This window comes from Saccostrea cucullata, unplaced genomic scaffold, assembly GCF_032062105.1.
Source record: "Saccostrea cucullata isolate Sc308-1 unplaced genomic scaffold, CSIRO_AGI_Scuc_v1 ctg5165, whole genome shotgun sequence".
NCBI classification, from domain to species: Eukaryota; Metazoa; Mollusca; class Bivalvia; order Ostreida; family Ostreidae; genus Saccostrea; species Saccostrea cuccullata.
Genome location: NW_026937045.1, coordinates 26,616 through 43,673, shown reverse-complemented (window position 1 = coordinate 43,673; position 17,058 = coordinate 26,616). Strand labels below are relative to the sequence as shown.

Below are 17,058 nucleotides of genomic sequence, written 5' to 3'. Positions count from 1 at the left end.
TTTTTGCTTTTGGGAGAGTCGGCGGCGAATCGCTCAAGTTTGGGGGCCTTGGTCTAAGAACTCGATGTTCTTGATTTCTTTGGCAGCATGATTTTATTTGTGTATATAACTTTTCTCTACTGTTTTCTATCTGCATACGGTAAGTGGCCGATAAGTAAAGGTGTTTCCGCTAAAACTTAAGATTACATTCTGTAACTTACTGTATTCATGAAGTGATTCCAAGTATTCAGTTCTGTGTTTCTATCAGTATTTCCTTAAATCAACATTATGTAAAGTAAAGATGAAATAGGTCTATATTAAGAATATTACAAAAATAGAAATCACGAACTGTGATATAATTGGAAGAAACAGGTCCCTGTAAGCTGCAGAACTGTAGCTCGATCTCCGAAAAAAACTATTGACAGACCGGAGAGCTGCAGTGCCACCCATTGTAAAAACTGTATTTATTGCGCACAAAAAGTTGCGCTTATTTCTGGATTTATTCTTTCGGATTCTTACCTCAATCGTAAAAAAAGTAGATTTCAAAATATATTCCTTACTCCTCTGTCAACATGGTCAAGTAGTGTCTGTGTCAAGTCTGTCAACGTCAGTGAGGAAGGAGTCATTCTACCCACGTACCATCCAGGAGTGGAATGCCCTACCCACCTCTACCGTGATGGCTCCGAGCCTTGACTGCTTCAAGGCTCGCCTCCGTCGATAGGTCACCAGCCAAAAAATTATTTTTTAAACTCACTTGTAAATAGACTAGCTGTCACAATTGTTACATTTTTAAAAATCTTTTAAAACATGCGCACACCTGGTGGCATAATAGTCAACTAATTGATGGAGGCCACTTACTGGTAGAAGTAGAAGTATTCTCGTAGTCGACATCTGCGCGAAGCATGTAGGACTGAATTATCTTGCAGACCAAAATGACAGAATAAATAAATGGATTTTTAGATGATCTTAATTTAAGGGCCAGGAGAGCTATTAAAAACAATTATAACGGTTGTTTTGTCGTGGAATAAGTGAAATAATATGTTAGGAACACACTGTTAGTAATATTTTGAGATGACAATTTAAAAAGATATGATTTTATTTTTACTAGTCAGATTGGAGTATTATAAGCATAGTTATAAATTAACCTTCATTGTGACTTTTCAATATCCAATTATTAATTTTTAACTTTTAAAGCAATTGACACTTGTGTTACTTTTTGTTTGTACTTTGTAGGAATAAAAGATTTAAAGTATTATGAATTTTTAAAGAAATCTGACCTAAATCGAAGAGTTCGTCGAAGTGTTGATCCACGACCACAAGCAGCCATCCATGAAGTGTCATTTGAAAGTTTTGGAAGGTATTTTACTGTCTTATCAAAAACTATTAAAGTAGTATATAATTTAATCAGTATTCACATTAGAGAATTAACAGTCAGGGGCATAACTTAAACAAGTTATTTTCAAAAATAACTCAAATGAGTTATTTTTTTGTCTCAATGAGTTACTTCTCTTTGCTATGACCTACTTTTTCCCAACCTTAATAACTCAAACACGTTATTTTTCCAAAATAGCCTCAATAAAATAATAACTTGTTTAAGTTATTTTGTGTCATTCCTCCCTAACTTCACACCCCGTGCACCAAAGGATTTTGCTTGTGCACCAAGACAAAAACAAATGTTTGACTAAATGTAAACCTTGCTCAATGCAGGAAAAGTGTCCAAAGTCTTGGGAAAAGTGGGGAATTTTTGTTATTTAATGATAAAAATTGGACATATAAACCATGTGGATAAAACCACAAAATAAGGTGTAAATGCTGTTTATCTCCACCTCCTCACCAATTCTCCATTGGAGTCGGTGAACTCCATCTAGTATTACATAATGGAATCCCAAAATGCAATGCAAATTGGCAGGAAACACGAAATTTCCATGAAATCAATGTCCAAGTAGGATATAAAAATAACTTATTTAAGTTATTTTTCAAAAAAAAATTTGTGTGTGTGAAATAATGTAAAATAACTCATTTGAGTTATTTTTGAAAATAACTTGTTTGAGTTATGCCTCTGACTGATTAATATTTTTTAAAAATTTAATATAATCAGGTAACATGTGTCTGCAGTTGTCAATGATACTTACCCAGGGTCTGCATTTTCAATTAAGAATTTTAATACGAATCTACATTGAAAACTCTTTTAATAGCATAAAACTTACATCCTTGTTTATCAGTCAGGGGCATAACTTAAACAAGTTATTTTCAAAAATAACTCAAATGAGTTATTTTTTTGTCTCAATGAGTTACTTCTCTTTGCTATGACCTACTTTTTCCAAGCCTTAATAACTCAAACACGTTATTTTTCCAAAATAGCTTCAATAAAATAATAACTTGTTTAAGTTATTTTGTGTCATTCCTCCCTAACTTCACACCCTGTGCACCAAAGGATTTATCTCGTGCACCAAGACAAAAACAAATGATTGACTAAATTCAAACCTTGCTCAATGCAGGAAAAGTGTTCAAAGTCTTGGGAAAAGTGGGGAATTTTTTTTATTTAATGATAAATATTGGACATATACACCATGAGGATAAAACCACAAAATAAGGAGTAAAATGCTGTTTATCTCCACCTCGAATTCTCCATTGGAGTCGGTGAACTCCATCTAGTATTACATAATGGAATCCCAAAATGCAATGCAAATTGGTAGGAAACACAAAATTTCCAAGAAATCAATGTTCAAGTAGGATATAAAAATAACTTATTTAAGTTATTTTTAAAAAAAAATTTGTGTGTGTAAAATAATGTAAAATAACTTATTTAAGTTATTTTTTTAATAACTTGTTTGAGTTATGCCCCTGACTGTTTATATTGTATTCCAATGATCATAATTTTTTAATGTTAAAAGTTTAATGTGATTAACGGTAATTTCTGTGAAATAATGCAGACTTGAATGTAGGTATATTTTTTTGACTTCATGAAATATGCCTTAAGGGCAATATGTCTGCTTTACGTTTCAGTTACTCACAGAAAACTTTAAATATTCCTTAATTAATTTCATTCTTTTCAATAAATTAAAATAGCTATAACCATGATAACTATATTCCAATTTTAGAAAATTTCACCTGCTTCTGAAGCCATCCATTCCTATATCCAGTGATTTTAAAGCCTCTACGATCCACAAGGATGGAAGTACCTCAGAGTTTTCTGTCGATACTGACATCTTTTTCGAGGGAACGTCTAAATCAGACCCTGGTTCTACGGTTCACCTGCAATGGGAAAATGAGCTTGCCAACATCTTTGTCAACACAAAAGATGAGAAATACTTTTTTGAAGTATGTCAGCCATGATACTTTATAAGACAGTGGAAATTTTAGCCTTATGACAGTTTAGCAATTTATCCCCCAAAATTGACATATATTATTAGTGAGATATGATTTTAGTGATATTTAATGTCAAGAGAGATAGCTCAAATACAGTAACCGATACAGAATAAATTATTAGCAGTATTCAATAATGGAGATCTTCTAATATTATACTTTCATGTAAATTACTTGAATCTGATTGTTCGAGAAACATTTGTCAAAAAAACACTATTACCCACTGAATAATGAAGTCACGCCCTCCAGCATAGCAACAGTCAACAGTGCCGATATTCCAAAAAATAGGGACTGCGCAGAATTTATGTGCACACTGTTCACTAGCTGTTATAATATGTATTTGTATAAAACATTTAGTATAATGTAATAAATATAAACATTGACAATTTTCACCCCTCGAAAACCATTGTCAACCGCGGATGTGCCTCGGTTGACAGATGTATCTTGGGATGAAAATTTTCAATGTTACACTCAACTACATGCAATATTTATATAATCCTTACTTTTGATTTCAACATTAAATCCTTCATAAAAATTCTGCTTATAAGGTATGATTGGATATTATAGAAATTTTATATTGTTTTATATTATTTTTATGCCATAGAAATTTTATTTAGATTTGAAATCGCACAATTTTGAATACCCGAGATGTATTATGAACTAAATGTACCATATAAATATAGATCCATAGATTTCCACAACAGTTATACCATAGAGAATGTTTTATTATAACTTCACACTTTATTACATTTTTACCCGTGAAATACTGTAATTTAATCATTGAATAAAAATGATATCCTGTCACAGTGTGAAAGGATATCAAAATGATATCCTGTCACAGTGTGACGAATATCAGAAGTGCGGGAAAACTCTGATTTCCTTTCTCATAACGAAAATTGCTGTAAAAAAATCTTCCTTGACCTGATATAAGATAGATGGAAATAAATAAACCATTCTGACAGCAAATAAAACTGTCAAAATTACCAAAAATATGTTGTCAAATTCATGTTTACAGTTTTTTCACCTCACTTAGCTATGACGTCTCAACCGCTCAACTATGACGTCACGAGCCCATGACTGTATTACACAAAGACAGAAGCAAAGGAAAAATCAAATTTTTTTTTTTTAAATGTAATAAAAAGAAAATTCAATGTTTTGTAGTTGAATATGGAATTTATTTCACTCGTGAGACAGGATTTTTAGCTCACCTGAGCCGAAGGCTCAAGTGAGCTTTTCTGATCAAAATTTGTCCGTTGTCTGTCGTCGTAGTCGTTGTCGTCGTTGTCGTCGTAGTCGTTGTTGTCATTGTAAACTTTTCACATTTTCATCTTCTTCTCAAGAACCACTGGGCCAATTTCAACCAAACTTGCCACAAAGTATCCTTGGGTGAAGGGGATTCAAGTTTGTTCAAATGAAGGGCCACGCCCTTTTCCAAGGGGAGATAATCATGAATAAGAGAAAAATTATTGGCATTTTTAAAAAATCTTCTTCTCAAGAACCACTGGGCCAGGAAAGATGAAACTAGTGTGGAATCATCCTCGGGTAGTGTATATTCAAGTTTGTTCAAGTCATGACCCCTGGGGGTAGGGCGGGGCCAGAATGGCCGATCAAAGTTTTAGATAGGAATATATAGGAAAAATCTTTAAAAATCTTCTTCTCAAGAACCACTGGGCCAGGAAAGATGAAACTCATGTGGAATCATCCTCAGGTAATGTAGATTCAAGTTTATTCAAGTCATGACCCCCGGGGGTAGGACAGGGCCAAAATGGCCGATCAAAGTTTTATATAGGAATATATAGGAAAAATCTTTTAAAATCTTCTTCTCAAGAACCACTGGGCCAGGAAAGATGAAACTCATGTGGAATCATCCTCAGGTAGTGTAGATTCAAGTTTATTCAAGTCATGACCCCTGGGGGTAGGGCGGGGCCAAAATGGCCGACCAAAGTTTTACATAGAAATATATAGGGAAACCTTTTTAAATCTTCTTTTCAAGCACTTCAAAGCCATGATTAGTAATATTTATATGGAATCATCCTCAGGTAATGTAGATTCTAGTTCGTTCAAATTATGATCCCCTTGGGGGTTAAATTCAAGACCCCCCCCCCCCCCCCCCCACTTAAGTTAAAGTCGCTTGGTCCGATTCTAATCGCTAAAAATATATATTCGTTTTTCTTCTTGAAAAATAATTGTCCATAAATTGTTTAAACTTTCGTCAAATTATATCCCCAAAGTCTTTTTCTTTTAAAAGATATCAAAATTCAAAAGTTAAAAAAATAATTTTTGTTAGGTCACACAAAAAATAATCCTATGTTGATCATTGTTGATATCGCGTGAAAGCACCTTCGAAAAATTAAATTTATCGCTTACATGTTTATCTCATGAAGAACGAACCCGAGCATTTTTTTTCGCAACAAAGCTAAGTACATATATTACCTGTACACGGACAATATTTTAGCTCCTTTAAAAAATCATTTAAAATATCTGATTTTCCTTTATTCTTTAAATATGCATATGAATATAAAAATTACTATGGATTATATTCAATTAATTTCTTAATTTTGAAAAGATGTATTATGACTAAGGCTTCTACTAATAGAGAAAAAAAAACTCGGGTTTGAATTATCTTCATTATTAGATATATCCGATAAACTTATTTTTTTCATAACTGACTTCACAACAGATCTTAACTTCCGTCAGGAACTACTGTTTGTCAGTAAGGTTTTTGATCTGCGTTTTCCATGTAAGGATTGTTGTAATAAACTATTAAATCAATCTTATAATTTATTTTTATATATTATCTATGTAATGACGTACTTTTATTGTGTAAGATAATATGTGCCTGTTTCGGGTTAAGCGGCTTTAACTTTCAGTTCTGATCTGATATGTGTTTTTTTCCTAGCTGATGTGCTCAGGTGAGCGCTGTGGCCCCTGGGCCTCTTGTTTTATATTTTCACTCGTGCTTCGCACTCGTGAAAATATAAAAAATCCTGTCCCACTCGTGAAATAAATTCCATATTCAACTACAAAACATTAAATATCCTCTATTTATTCTTCATTTTTAGCCAATGTGGAGACATGTGTCAGGGTTGTCCAATGACTCTATGATAGCTTACAGACAATCAGATATGAAATGGAGGCCAGAGGATTCCACCATGGGTGTCAGGTAAGGTACTACAAGAATCCGCTAACACACACACAGACAGACAGAAGATATGAAATAAGGGTCAGAGTATTCTACTATGGGGGTCAGGAATTAGAGGGTGTCACTAAAACACAGACAGGCACAGAGACAGGTAGCTAGACACACAGACAGGCAGACAATCAGATATAAAATGGAGGGTTCTACCATATGGGTCAAGAAAGGTTCAAGGATGTAGCTAGATATGAAATGGGGACCAGAGGATTCTACCATGGGGGTCAGGTATATAGGCACTAATATGTCAAGAGACCTACTAAACATAGACAGATAGACAAAGAGACATGCAGACAGACAATCAGATGTGAAATTAAAGTCAGAGATTTCTACCAGTGAAGTGAGATTATTATATGGACACACATGTTAAACTGTACACTAAACACAGACAGATAGGTATGCAGTCAGGCAGACAGCTAGACAGATGGACAGACAGACAGACATTACGTCAGTCAATCAATTCCAGAAAATATGACCTAACAAGACACCAATACCAATGATAAACAGTACACTGTTCCTGCATGTATATTATTGTTAGACGTCCTTTGATACATAAATATAATGTGCATAAGTTCTGGTTTTTCTTGAAAATACATTTTCAAGATGGAAAAAATAAAAGGCTAAAAGCACTGATAAAGAAGTAATACAAATATCATCATCATTTACATGATATATTAATCAAAACAGGGAATCTTTGTGCAATGCGACAAAGGGAACAACTCTTACTAGAGCAGAAAATTTGGAGGACGGCTTACGACTTTTTCCATTGTATGAAGACACAGCAAGTGAGTAATAATGAAATAAGAATTTACTCTGGAAAGGCTGGTTATTTCTATTTCTTCTCATTTATCTATAGTTATCACAATTAGTTTTTTGACATAATATATACTGTTAAGACATGCCCTTTCAGCGATAAGACCTTGATCCATAACTATTGAGATTCGAAAGTGTAGTGAATTACCAGGGATTTCTGTTTATTTTGTTGAATAAGAATTACAGAATGCAAGTGAAGGTGCAATAGAAAAAATATATGCCAGGGTATTATGATTAATAGTTTAGTACCTATATCCTTAGCTCGACTTGTGTTTTCTGAAAAACAACTGCTTGTGATACAAAAGGGCACAATTTTCATATACATTATATGTGAATTTGTTTATTTTATGTTCACTGCTTGGTTTATGCACTTTACATGCAGATTAATTACAGATTATAATTTTCTGTTATCTCTCCCCTCAGGTCCCTTAAGAAGAAAGCGTCAGACTATGTCCTATGTCGGTTCCCACACCGTTTGCCGATTAATAGTCGTGGCTGATTACTACTTTTACAGCAATCTAGGTCAAAGGAACAGAAGAATTACAGGAGAATACATTGTAGGAATTTTACATAATTTTTTTTCATACCTTGGTAGCAATTAAATCAATAAGTTGGTTTAATTTTATCAATAGAAAGCTGAATGAAATACAGTAAAATATGATTATAGACAACCTGTTTGTGATGAATTGATGCTTGCAACAAAGTTATTTTCATACTCCTTGACTTTTAGTTATATTATAAACGGGAAGGATGTAACAAAATACGATTATAACAAAGCAAAATTGTCCATCCCTGGCACTTTGCTATTAAATTATTTTTATTACTGTATATGTATTTGTGATACTTGGTTATAGTTAAACTTTTTATTTCTTGAAAATTAATATTTTGAATATAGAGAATATGTCTAAGTGAGTCATTCAGCATTCAGTTTCAGTCATTCCTGCAACTGTTATAAAAATTTTTAAGTTTCCAAAACTCAAATGTAGTAAAGTTTATCAATGCCCCATTATATTTTGGCCACTAAGGTACAGTTATGTGTACATGTACATTGTAGATTGGGATCATTGGCCGGGTGAATGCTATCTACAAAGCTACAATGTGGCCTGATTTCAACTCCAACATCAAGAATCTGGGATTTGAGATTGCAGAGGTAAATTGTTTTCATACACTCTGAAGTTAATTGATTTTGTTTTCATACACTCTGTAGTTAATTGATTTTGATTCTTCTTTTTAATGTTTTTCTGAATTTCAAAGATTTTGAAAGTATAACAATTTTATGTCTACTAAAGAAGATAGAAAGAGACAAAGAAAAAGTGATATTATAATGATACTATAATTTATAAAATATAATAAATTTGACTGGAACAAAAAATGCTTCAAAAAATATGAGAATGACTTCACACGTGAATGAATTGTTGGTTACAGCTGGTTGTCCACGATTCCTACACAGTTGTTCCCCCCAATGGTTTACACTACAACATGGAGAATCGACCCCAGGACATGGGACTGGTGCTAGATGTAAGTAGGTCACAGGTCAGAAACAGAATAGCATTACAATGTTACCACAAAAACTTTACCACAAGACATGGGACTGATGCTAGATGTAAATAGAAAGAGAATAGCATTACAACCCCCCCCCCCCCAAAAAAAAATAAATAATAGCGGCTAGAGGACACGCATTTGGTGTTAATAATTATATATGTATATTGGTTACACTTTAAAAGAAACTTCAAAAGTTTCTTTAGAATGTGTTCATATTATTAACTTAAAGTTATACAGATGTTTGGTTGGGAGCATCAGAAGCATGCCTGGTACTGTTTAGCTTAAGATTTATTCTATTACACAGATGTTTGCTTGGGAGCATCAGAAGCATGCCTCGTACTGTTTAGCTTACCTGTTTTATTTTGTTATACAGATGTTTGGTTGGGAAGATCAGAAGCATGCCTCGTACTGTTTAGCTCACCTGTTCACGTATCAGTCATACCCGGGGAAACTGGGCCTGGCCTACATCGCGTCGCACAGGATCAATGACCTAGGAGGAATGTGTTCCCCAGGTAAGATCTGACCAGACAGGTGTAGTTCTCTACGATCCAAATTTAGACAGAAATTCTAAAAGATGTTGGTTGCATGTATTTTTTAATGAACTTAATCAAGCTGTTTCATTTGATTTTGCACATTTCCATCTTTATTATTAATTTTGTAAGGTTAATGAAATTTTTAAATGCTCTTATATACTGTCTTCTAGTTTATAAAAAAAATAAGTACTTGTAACTTTTAAATCATTTTAAATGTTCAGAAGAGAAAACAAAAGAAAAAATGGGAAGTAAAGCAAAGAAAAAAGAGGTTCTGATTATACTTCTTTTAAGTTTATGATATTAGTTTGTGTAGCCTATACATGTAGAGTATAATCTTATATACCTGTGTGTCCCAGTTTTGATAAAATTCAGACAAAGGTAAGAAGATTTACCTCCCCTTTTGTTGCCTGCTTCACTCTTTGGTATTCAATGTTTTAACTCAGAATGAATGAATGGAGGTTGAACATTTTAACTATATACTTCTGAAATTACATGTTCAACTCCCTTGAATGCTTGAAAATGTCTCTTTCTTATATTTACTTACTGATGATGCAAATTTAGCTTCAAGATTTTAAAGTGAAAATGAAAGTACACTTTATACATGTGACATGTTCCTCAAAAGCATGAAAGGGGGCACTTGGGAAACCAGCTTGAAGAGGAAAAAAATTAAGTCTAATATGCATTGTGAATCAATGAGCGAATGTCACTGATTTCATGTGTTTCTGCATGTAATCTTATAGGGGATAAAATACACGTAATACTCCAGAAGTAAACCCTAATGGGGCACTGCATGATGATACTTATGTACTAGACAGTGGATTGAAAATCTTACTAACAAATGACTCCATCTTTATAGTTGGTTGTTGTATATATTATCAGTAATCAGTCTTTATGTTTGGTTAGTAGTATCTCCTTTTTACCCCCCCCCCCTTCCCCAACTTCCCCACTCCTCTTAATTTTTTTTAAAAAAGGCATCACAATCTATTCCAAATCCTTTTTGTGTCTTATTTTGTGATCCCATCTTCAAGAAATTGGAACATAAGAAATGAAATGCTTGGCCCGAAATCTAAAGATCAGTTGTGTTTAAGGTTTATTACCCATTTGCTCCCTTAATACAAACAAACACTGGAGTATATCATTAGCTTGTGGAGGTAAAATTTTACACCCTCCCCCCTCCAAAAAAAAAAAAATTAAAACATCTAAACCTGTCAGTGACATTTAACCCAGTAAGAGTTACCTCTCTTACCAGTGTATAGATAATCCTTAAGTAATTTCTCCTAACGTGAGCACTCATGAGGTACATGTAATATATTTACAACTTTTAGACATGCAAGTGTTGTCTTTTAATTCCTCTCTACATAAATCCTTATTAGTTTTGTAAACAGATTTCCAATTTAAGGGGGATGTACAAGCCAAATTGGATCTAGTCTAGCTGGTGTAAAATAAGAAATACCAAGAATGCGCTTAATACTCTACTAAACTAGCCCAAAGTTACTCAAAGTGCTAATACACTAATTACCTACTATTAGAGACCAAAATTAGTAAATAATTAAGTTTATTTTGTTTTAATTAGGAGGAAATTAATCATGTTAGAACTGCGCAGCTACAGCATTCACGAGATGAAAAATGCATTGAAAATGGTGTTAGTTTGATTCATTGATAATATGGCTACAACCATTTGTTTCGCTTTTTTCTTGTCATTATCCATAATTCTTGAAAATTTGATTTTTCACATGGGTGTCTTCCTGAGGCCATGTGTTTATTTCGTCCGCCATTCCTCTGTCACACAGAGTTCGAATAACATTGATTTTAGGATAAATGCGACCATAATAACATCAAGACAAGAAATTACTAAGTAATAATCATTAGGTTATATTACTTGCTACTTTTATTTGTTGCATCGCATCGTCTGATTAATAAAAAAACGATATTTTATCCCCACTCCAGCAAATCGGGAAAAACTGTTCCGTTTACAGCTCGAGTTTCCTCGTTAATATTATTCCACTGAGCACGTGGTTGGCATGTGCATATATCTGCTGTGGATAGATGCGTTTATTACCATGATTATATTAAATTTTTCATGGAACAAGTCTTGATAATTTGTTGGTTTCTTTAAAACTCAAGAAAAAAGATAAAAATGTCCTAAACATATGTGTTTACGTCGGGTCTTTTTTCTGTGGCGATAGAAGTTATTTTCAAATGGGGCACTGCAAGGAGGATGCTTAGCATTTAATTTGAAAATGTTAAACAATATGCGGTGCATGAAAAACAAAGTGTAATTACATGTCTTACATTCGAAAAGTTGGTACATATGTCTATTTTGTTTAGCAATTAGATAGAAAAAATAGGCAGTTATAAGATTTCCTTCAGGCACCTCACATAAATAGCTTGATTGTTTGCAATGACCCACACATTGTATGGAGTAATGTTTGGACATAAAAACGCATCATGTCTCATTATGTAAACAACGTTGTAAGCTCTCGCTCATTGAACATACGAAGCTTGATAAAATATATTGAGTTGTTTCTTTGAAATTTAGAAGCAAGCACAATGTTTGCAAAGAAAGGTCCATTGCATATGCTATGTCTATCATTGCACAAAAAAAGTGAGAGGCTACCCCCCCCCCCCCCCCCCCCCCGAAAATCTTATGCTTGTTTTTCAAAATAGTGCCAAAGATTCAAAAAGTTTGCATTACTAAGTACATTGTATGTGATGGAACATGTACTAGCCTTATAAGACCATTTGTTATAAAAAATTTTTGGCTGCCCTCTCTCCCGATCTACTGCCTAGAAATGGCCCGACTCATTTTTTTACATCCCATTACACGGTATTTGTTTTACTTCTGTCAACAAATGTTTAAATTTTAAGGAATTTTTTTCTCACCTATAAATACCGACCCAATAATTTTTCCCCGAGTTGGGAGGACCACCAAACGTCATTTTAAAGATGGTATAAAATATTTAATTATGTTGATTTTTTTTCTTTACTCTGTAAAATTGTAATTTTGACAAAATGGGCAAATAGAAAAAAAGTTTTTTTTATTTATTAAATCTTCTAACCCACTCTGAATTATTTCATTCCTTTTCAAATGTTGCTCCGCTGTAATGAAAATTGTAAATGTTTATTTGACAGAGTATACGAGGGGTGATCAAAAAGTAAACAATATCTTAGGTATTTGATAGTTATATTATTGTTGAAATATTCAAGTATTTTTCAAAGTATAAATTAGAGGTCTTTGATAGCATATTGCTTAATTAAAAACACATCCCTTTTCAAACTTGCTTTCACCGGGCAACATAACAAGTATCATATTTAACCATGCATCTGCCTTCCTTCACTAAAATGATCTATCCAATCATTGAATGAATTTATAGGAAGTCATTTGTCTTAATAAACTGTTTTAATGAGGACTATCTAAGTTGTTAGAACTTGTGTCCAATCCCTTTGACATATTGTCAATAAAATATGTTCAAAACGATAAACTGTGAGCAAATTCTTATACGCTACTTCAAAGGCATTTTTAAGATATACCATAAATATTTTAGTCGTTTGTTGAATGAGTTACACTGAGACAACCATTTTTCGTCACAAGTGACCTGCATAATGACGTCATTTTCACATTGTGAGCAAAACTTTATTCAGCATATGCTATTTATAGAACTTGTGGTTGGCTATGTGTGCACCAAATTTGTTTCTAATCTGAATTGTGGTTTCGTAGATACACATGTATAGAGATAGTTCGCGAACTTTTTGATCACCCCTCGTACTAGTAGGTACTAAAACAAGGTCATTCATATCGATTTTATGTGTGTGTTTTCTTTGTTTTTAATAGTGATAATTAAACTTTTGATAGATATTATAAGTTATCTGTGGCAAACTTACAAACTCTTAATTTTTAGCCGGGCTTATTGCTCAAAGAGCAATTGCCGGCTTATGTGATCCTGTTCAAGGCAGGAAGTCAACCCCATAGTCGCCATTTTAAAGTTACGTGCAAAAATATAGTTCTTACTCTCCACCGCTTTTGAGATAATACAAACGCTCAGTAAAGCAACAAAAATTAAACAAAGTTTTATCTATATAAATAAATATTAGTAGACTAGTAATGACTTCAGTCCTAAGTCAAAGAACATAGTTCATTAGCGTAAGGATTTTTAATAATCAGTGTTATCGTAGTTCTTTACACATACGAGGTAAAACCAGACTGGCCTGTTTGTTTACATTCAGCTGCGGTACCAGATTAATTCTGATTCTGACAAAATGGGACCGTGGTATTAGGATTGAAAAACTCACTGTCAGTGTCTTATCATTTATATTGATAGTTTTAAAATAATTTTTTCATCAGAATATAAACGTGATTCATGTAAAAAATTCATTCTACTCTGTAAATGAGCCCGGCTCTCTGTACCTTTGAGTACTTTGATTAACTTTGATGGTGCTCATTTTTCCTTACCTGGAATCAAAGAGTTTAAGATTTTTTTTCATATCAATACGTACACTATTTAACAACTGTTCGATAATAATACTAAATAAATTACTTCAAGAAACACTTTAACACTGCATATCCTCTATTAAAAGTGTTCATATCATTTGAAATATTTTGCAACTGTAATTCTCTTCTACATTTAAAGATTGTTATGTCCCTCCATATTAAGAAGAGGTCTGGAAAACAAAATTATGTGCTAAAAATAGACCACGTGCTGCTATCCATGAACTACGTTCATGGTTCTTTACACTCTTTTTGAAGACAACAATACATTGTTTTGAACTTGAAATTATCATTTAAAAGTGCAAAATTTAGACATTTTCTCAACAAATGGTTGTAGAGAGAACATTAATGCACAGTTGGTGTATTTTTGGGGATTTTTTAAGGCTTTGCTGAATTCTGTAGCTGCGCAGTTCTAAGGAGCATATCAAAAGCATTTTTCTGCAAAAGCATAGATTATATATGCACAACATGCATTCAGTTATGCATATTTATTGTATCTTTATCATAAAGACCTAAAATTTGATCAAAACATAATGTATTTTAGCTATTTGAAGAAATGTTTACATTTTGTTCTCACTGCACTAAAGGTGGCCATACATCCCCCTTAAAGAGGACTTGTATAAGCCATGTCTGATGTCCAATTCATTTATCTAAAATATCCTGATTGAACTAAAACAAATTTCCAATATATGTGTGTAGTTGTCCAACTGTGGTTTTTTTTTCATTTTACATTTAACATTGTTCATTTCATAACTACTGTACATGTGTATAACCAATTTAAACATGTTAAAAAATGATTTTGTTGTCTTTCATAAATTCTACTTTACAATTAAACAATATAATTTTCACAATTAACATGCATGTCATCTGCATTAAGAAATCAATTGGGCATGATTGGCATAATGTTGAAAAACATTTTGCAAAGTATACTTTTAGATTCTTCTCTTCATTACCAACCAATACTTCAGTTTCATTGTTAATTTGTTGTGCATTAGATTCATTTTAAATATTGCTTTTAAAATCATCAGTAATTTTTGTAATTTTATTCGATCATCAGTGTGGCTTTATTTGCCTGGATTTTGTGTATTTTGTTTTATTAACCTCTGTGAGCTCCTCTCGCTAAATTCTCCAATATTTAAAAAGTATAAGAGAAACATCGTTTATTTTCCCCCACAGTGGCGTGGAAGGACAATAGGAGAATGGCCGCCAACACTGGGCTGAGTACGTACAGAAATCCTGATGGAAGTCAGGCCCTGGTTCATCAGGCCACCATTACTACAGCTCACGGTCAGTTCAGCGTTTGTTTAAACAGGGACTACATTTATAGAATAGTTAAAGGCATTCTTTCTTTCTTCTAATTTATGATATTCATTTTATCTTCTTAATTTATAAGGTCAATAAAATTTGCTTATATCTGTAATTAAATTTGCATACACAAATTACAAAAATGTAGAACAATTTAGTAATGACAGTTCTATATACATATATACATGTTATGGCTTCTCAGGGGTAAAGTATGGTTAAGTACTGCAAATTAATGTATATACATGTAAATAAGTGCATCCAAATTTACCCGAAAATCTCCCACATCTGATAATAAATAATTTTTCATCTCAAAAATAATGAATTCAGATGTTAATTTATCAAATTGTTACAAATACATGGTGTCAACTGACCATCATTAATTTCTTTCTCTCCTGATTTTTCAGAGTTGGGTAAGTAAATTTACTCTCTCTCTCTCCTCTCTTCAAAATAAATATAAGTCTTAGATTTAAGACTTAAAAAATAATTTGATTCTTAGTGCATATCAAAGTTCAAGTTCTCTAAATTCCTTGTTTTAAAAATAATTATTACAAGATCGTCATTGATGTTTGCATGGTATTGCCTATCATATTTCCAGGTCATAACTGGGGCAGTGAGCATGACCCAGATACCGATTCTTGTGCCCCGTCCACCTCATCTGGGGGCCGGTACATCATGTATCCCTCCGCGGTCTCGGGGTACGAAAAAAATAATCAGGTCAGTCTAGACTAATGGTAATTTATTTTATTATACTTTCATGTTAAATACTAAAATCTGATCGGTTTAGACGCAGTTAACAATCCGTTCGATTACCCTGAGCCTTAGCAACACACGTGACAACGGGTAACACAACGGTAATGCCATATGCGTGGAAATTATGCGCGTACGGTTCACCGTAGAATTCTCTAAACGTCAGTTGCGCGTTTGAAAGAACCGGAATTAACTTGACGTCAAGAAAAGCTTGCGTCCGATATAGCTTACTTGAAAACAACAAACGACAGACGATAGTTGCTTGCGAGTGTAGGAAACATGCTTGCGAGCCAGAAATAACGAAACTTTATGTGATAAATGACTCTAATTCGAGTATCAAACAAACAGGTGAGTGTGAAAGCTTTCTATACATGAACGTAAAGACGATCGACGTTTTTTTTTTTTTTGCTGACGTCCTAAATCAATAAGACATTCAGTATAATAAAATAAATGGTGCCTGTTTTGGAGGGTAACATTTGAAATTGACACCCCTCGGAAAACCATTGTCAACCTCCGCTGACGCGTCGGTTGACAATGGTTTTCCTTGGGGTGTCAATTTCAAATGTTACCCTCCAAAACAGGCACCATTTATATAATGTCAATCATAATGTTGCCTTTTATCCTACAACCAGTTGTGTTAAATAAGGCTGATACTTGAATGTGGCTTGATTTGATGATAAATTCTAGCCTGCAGGCTTTTCTTTTTAACTTCCAGGGAACAAATTTTTTTTGGTACTAGTATGTAGTCTTGAAAATAGTATAAAAAAATAAGTATTGAAATTGAAATTTTCAGAGAAAAGAATTTTCTCATCGATACTGTACCTACCGACCCAACATTTTCAGATCAAGATGGGAGAAGGAAAATAAACATTTTTCCAAAGTTGGCCTATTAAGTGTATACATTCGTATTTGTCTTTCAGCTGTTTTCTCCATGCAGCAGACAGTATATATTCAATGTCATCAAGACAAAGGGCTACAACTGCTTTAAAGGTAGGATATAATCACTGTCATGATTTAAATGTGTTGTTACACTGTTCATCACTTTAATCTTGTGACCTTTTGCATAGGTTGATTGCATTCGACTCTCACTCGAT

At 33.3% G+C, this 17,058-nt stretch overlaps 1 protein-coding gene across 1 annotated transcript in view; it reads left to right on the top strand.

The window, feature by feature from the left end:
• Positions 1-3: 3 nt before the first annotated feature.
• Positions 4-17,058, top strand: part of LOC134247104 (ADAM 17-like protease) — a 33,451-nt gene continuing 16,396 nt past the window's right edge. Inside the window, exons 1-13 of the mRNA XM_062729439.1 lie at positions 4-139; positions 1,213-1,336; positions 3,081-3,300; positions 6,408-6,508; positions 7,226-7,323; positions 7,775-7,908; positions 8,406-8,501; positions 8,777-8,869; positions 9,267-9,405; positions 15,089-15,199; positions 15,622-15,627; positions 15,813-15,931; positions 16,885-16,954. Of these exons, the coding sequence (XP_062585423.1) occupies positions 88-139; positions 1,213-1,336; positions 3,081-3,300; positions 6,408-6,508; positions 7,226-7,323; positions 7,775-7,908; positions 8,406-8,501; positions 8,777-8,869; positions 9,267-9,405; positions 15,089-15,199; positions 15,622-15,627; positions 15,813-15,931; positions 16,885-16,954 (1,363 nt within the window). The 5' untranslated portion in view covers positions 4-87. The remainder of the gene's footprint in view (positions 140-1,212; positions 1,337-3,080; positions 3,301-6,407; positions 6,509-7,225; positions 7,324-7,774; positions 7,909-8,405; positions 8,502-8,776; positions 8,870-9,266; positions 9,406-15,088; positions 15,200-15,621; positions 15,628-15,812; positions 15,932-16,884; positions 16,955-17,058) is intronic.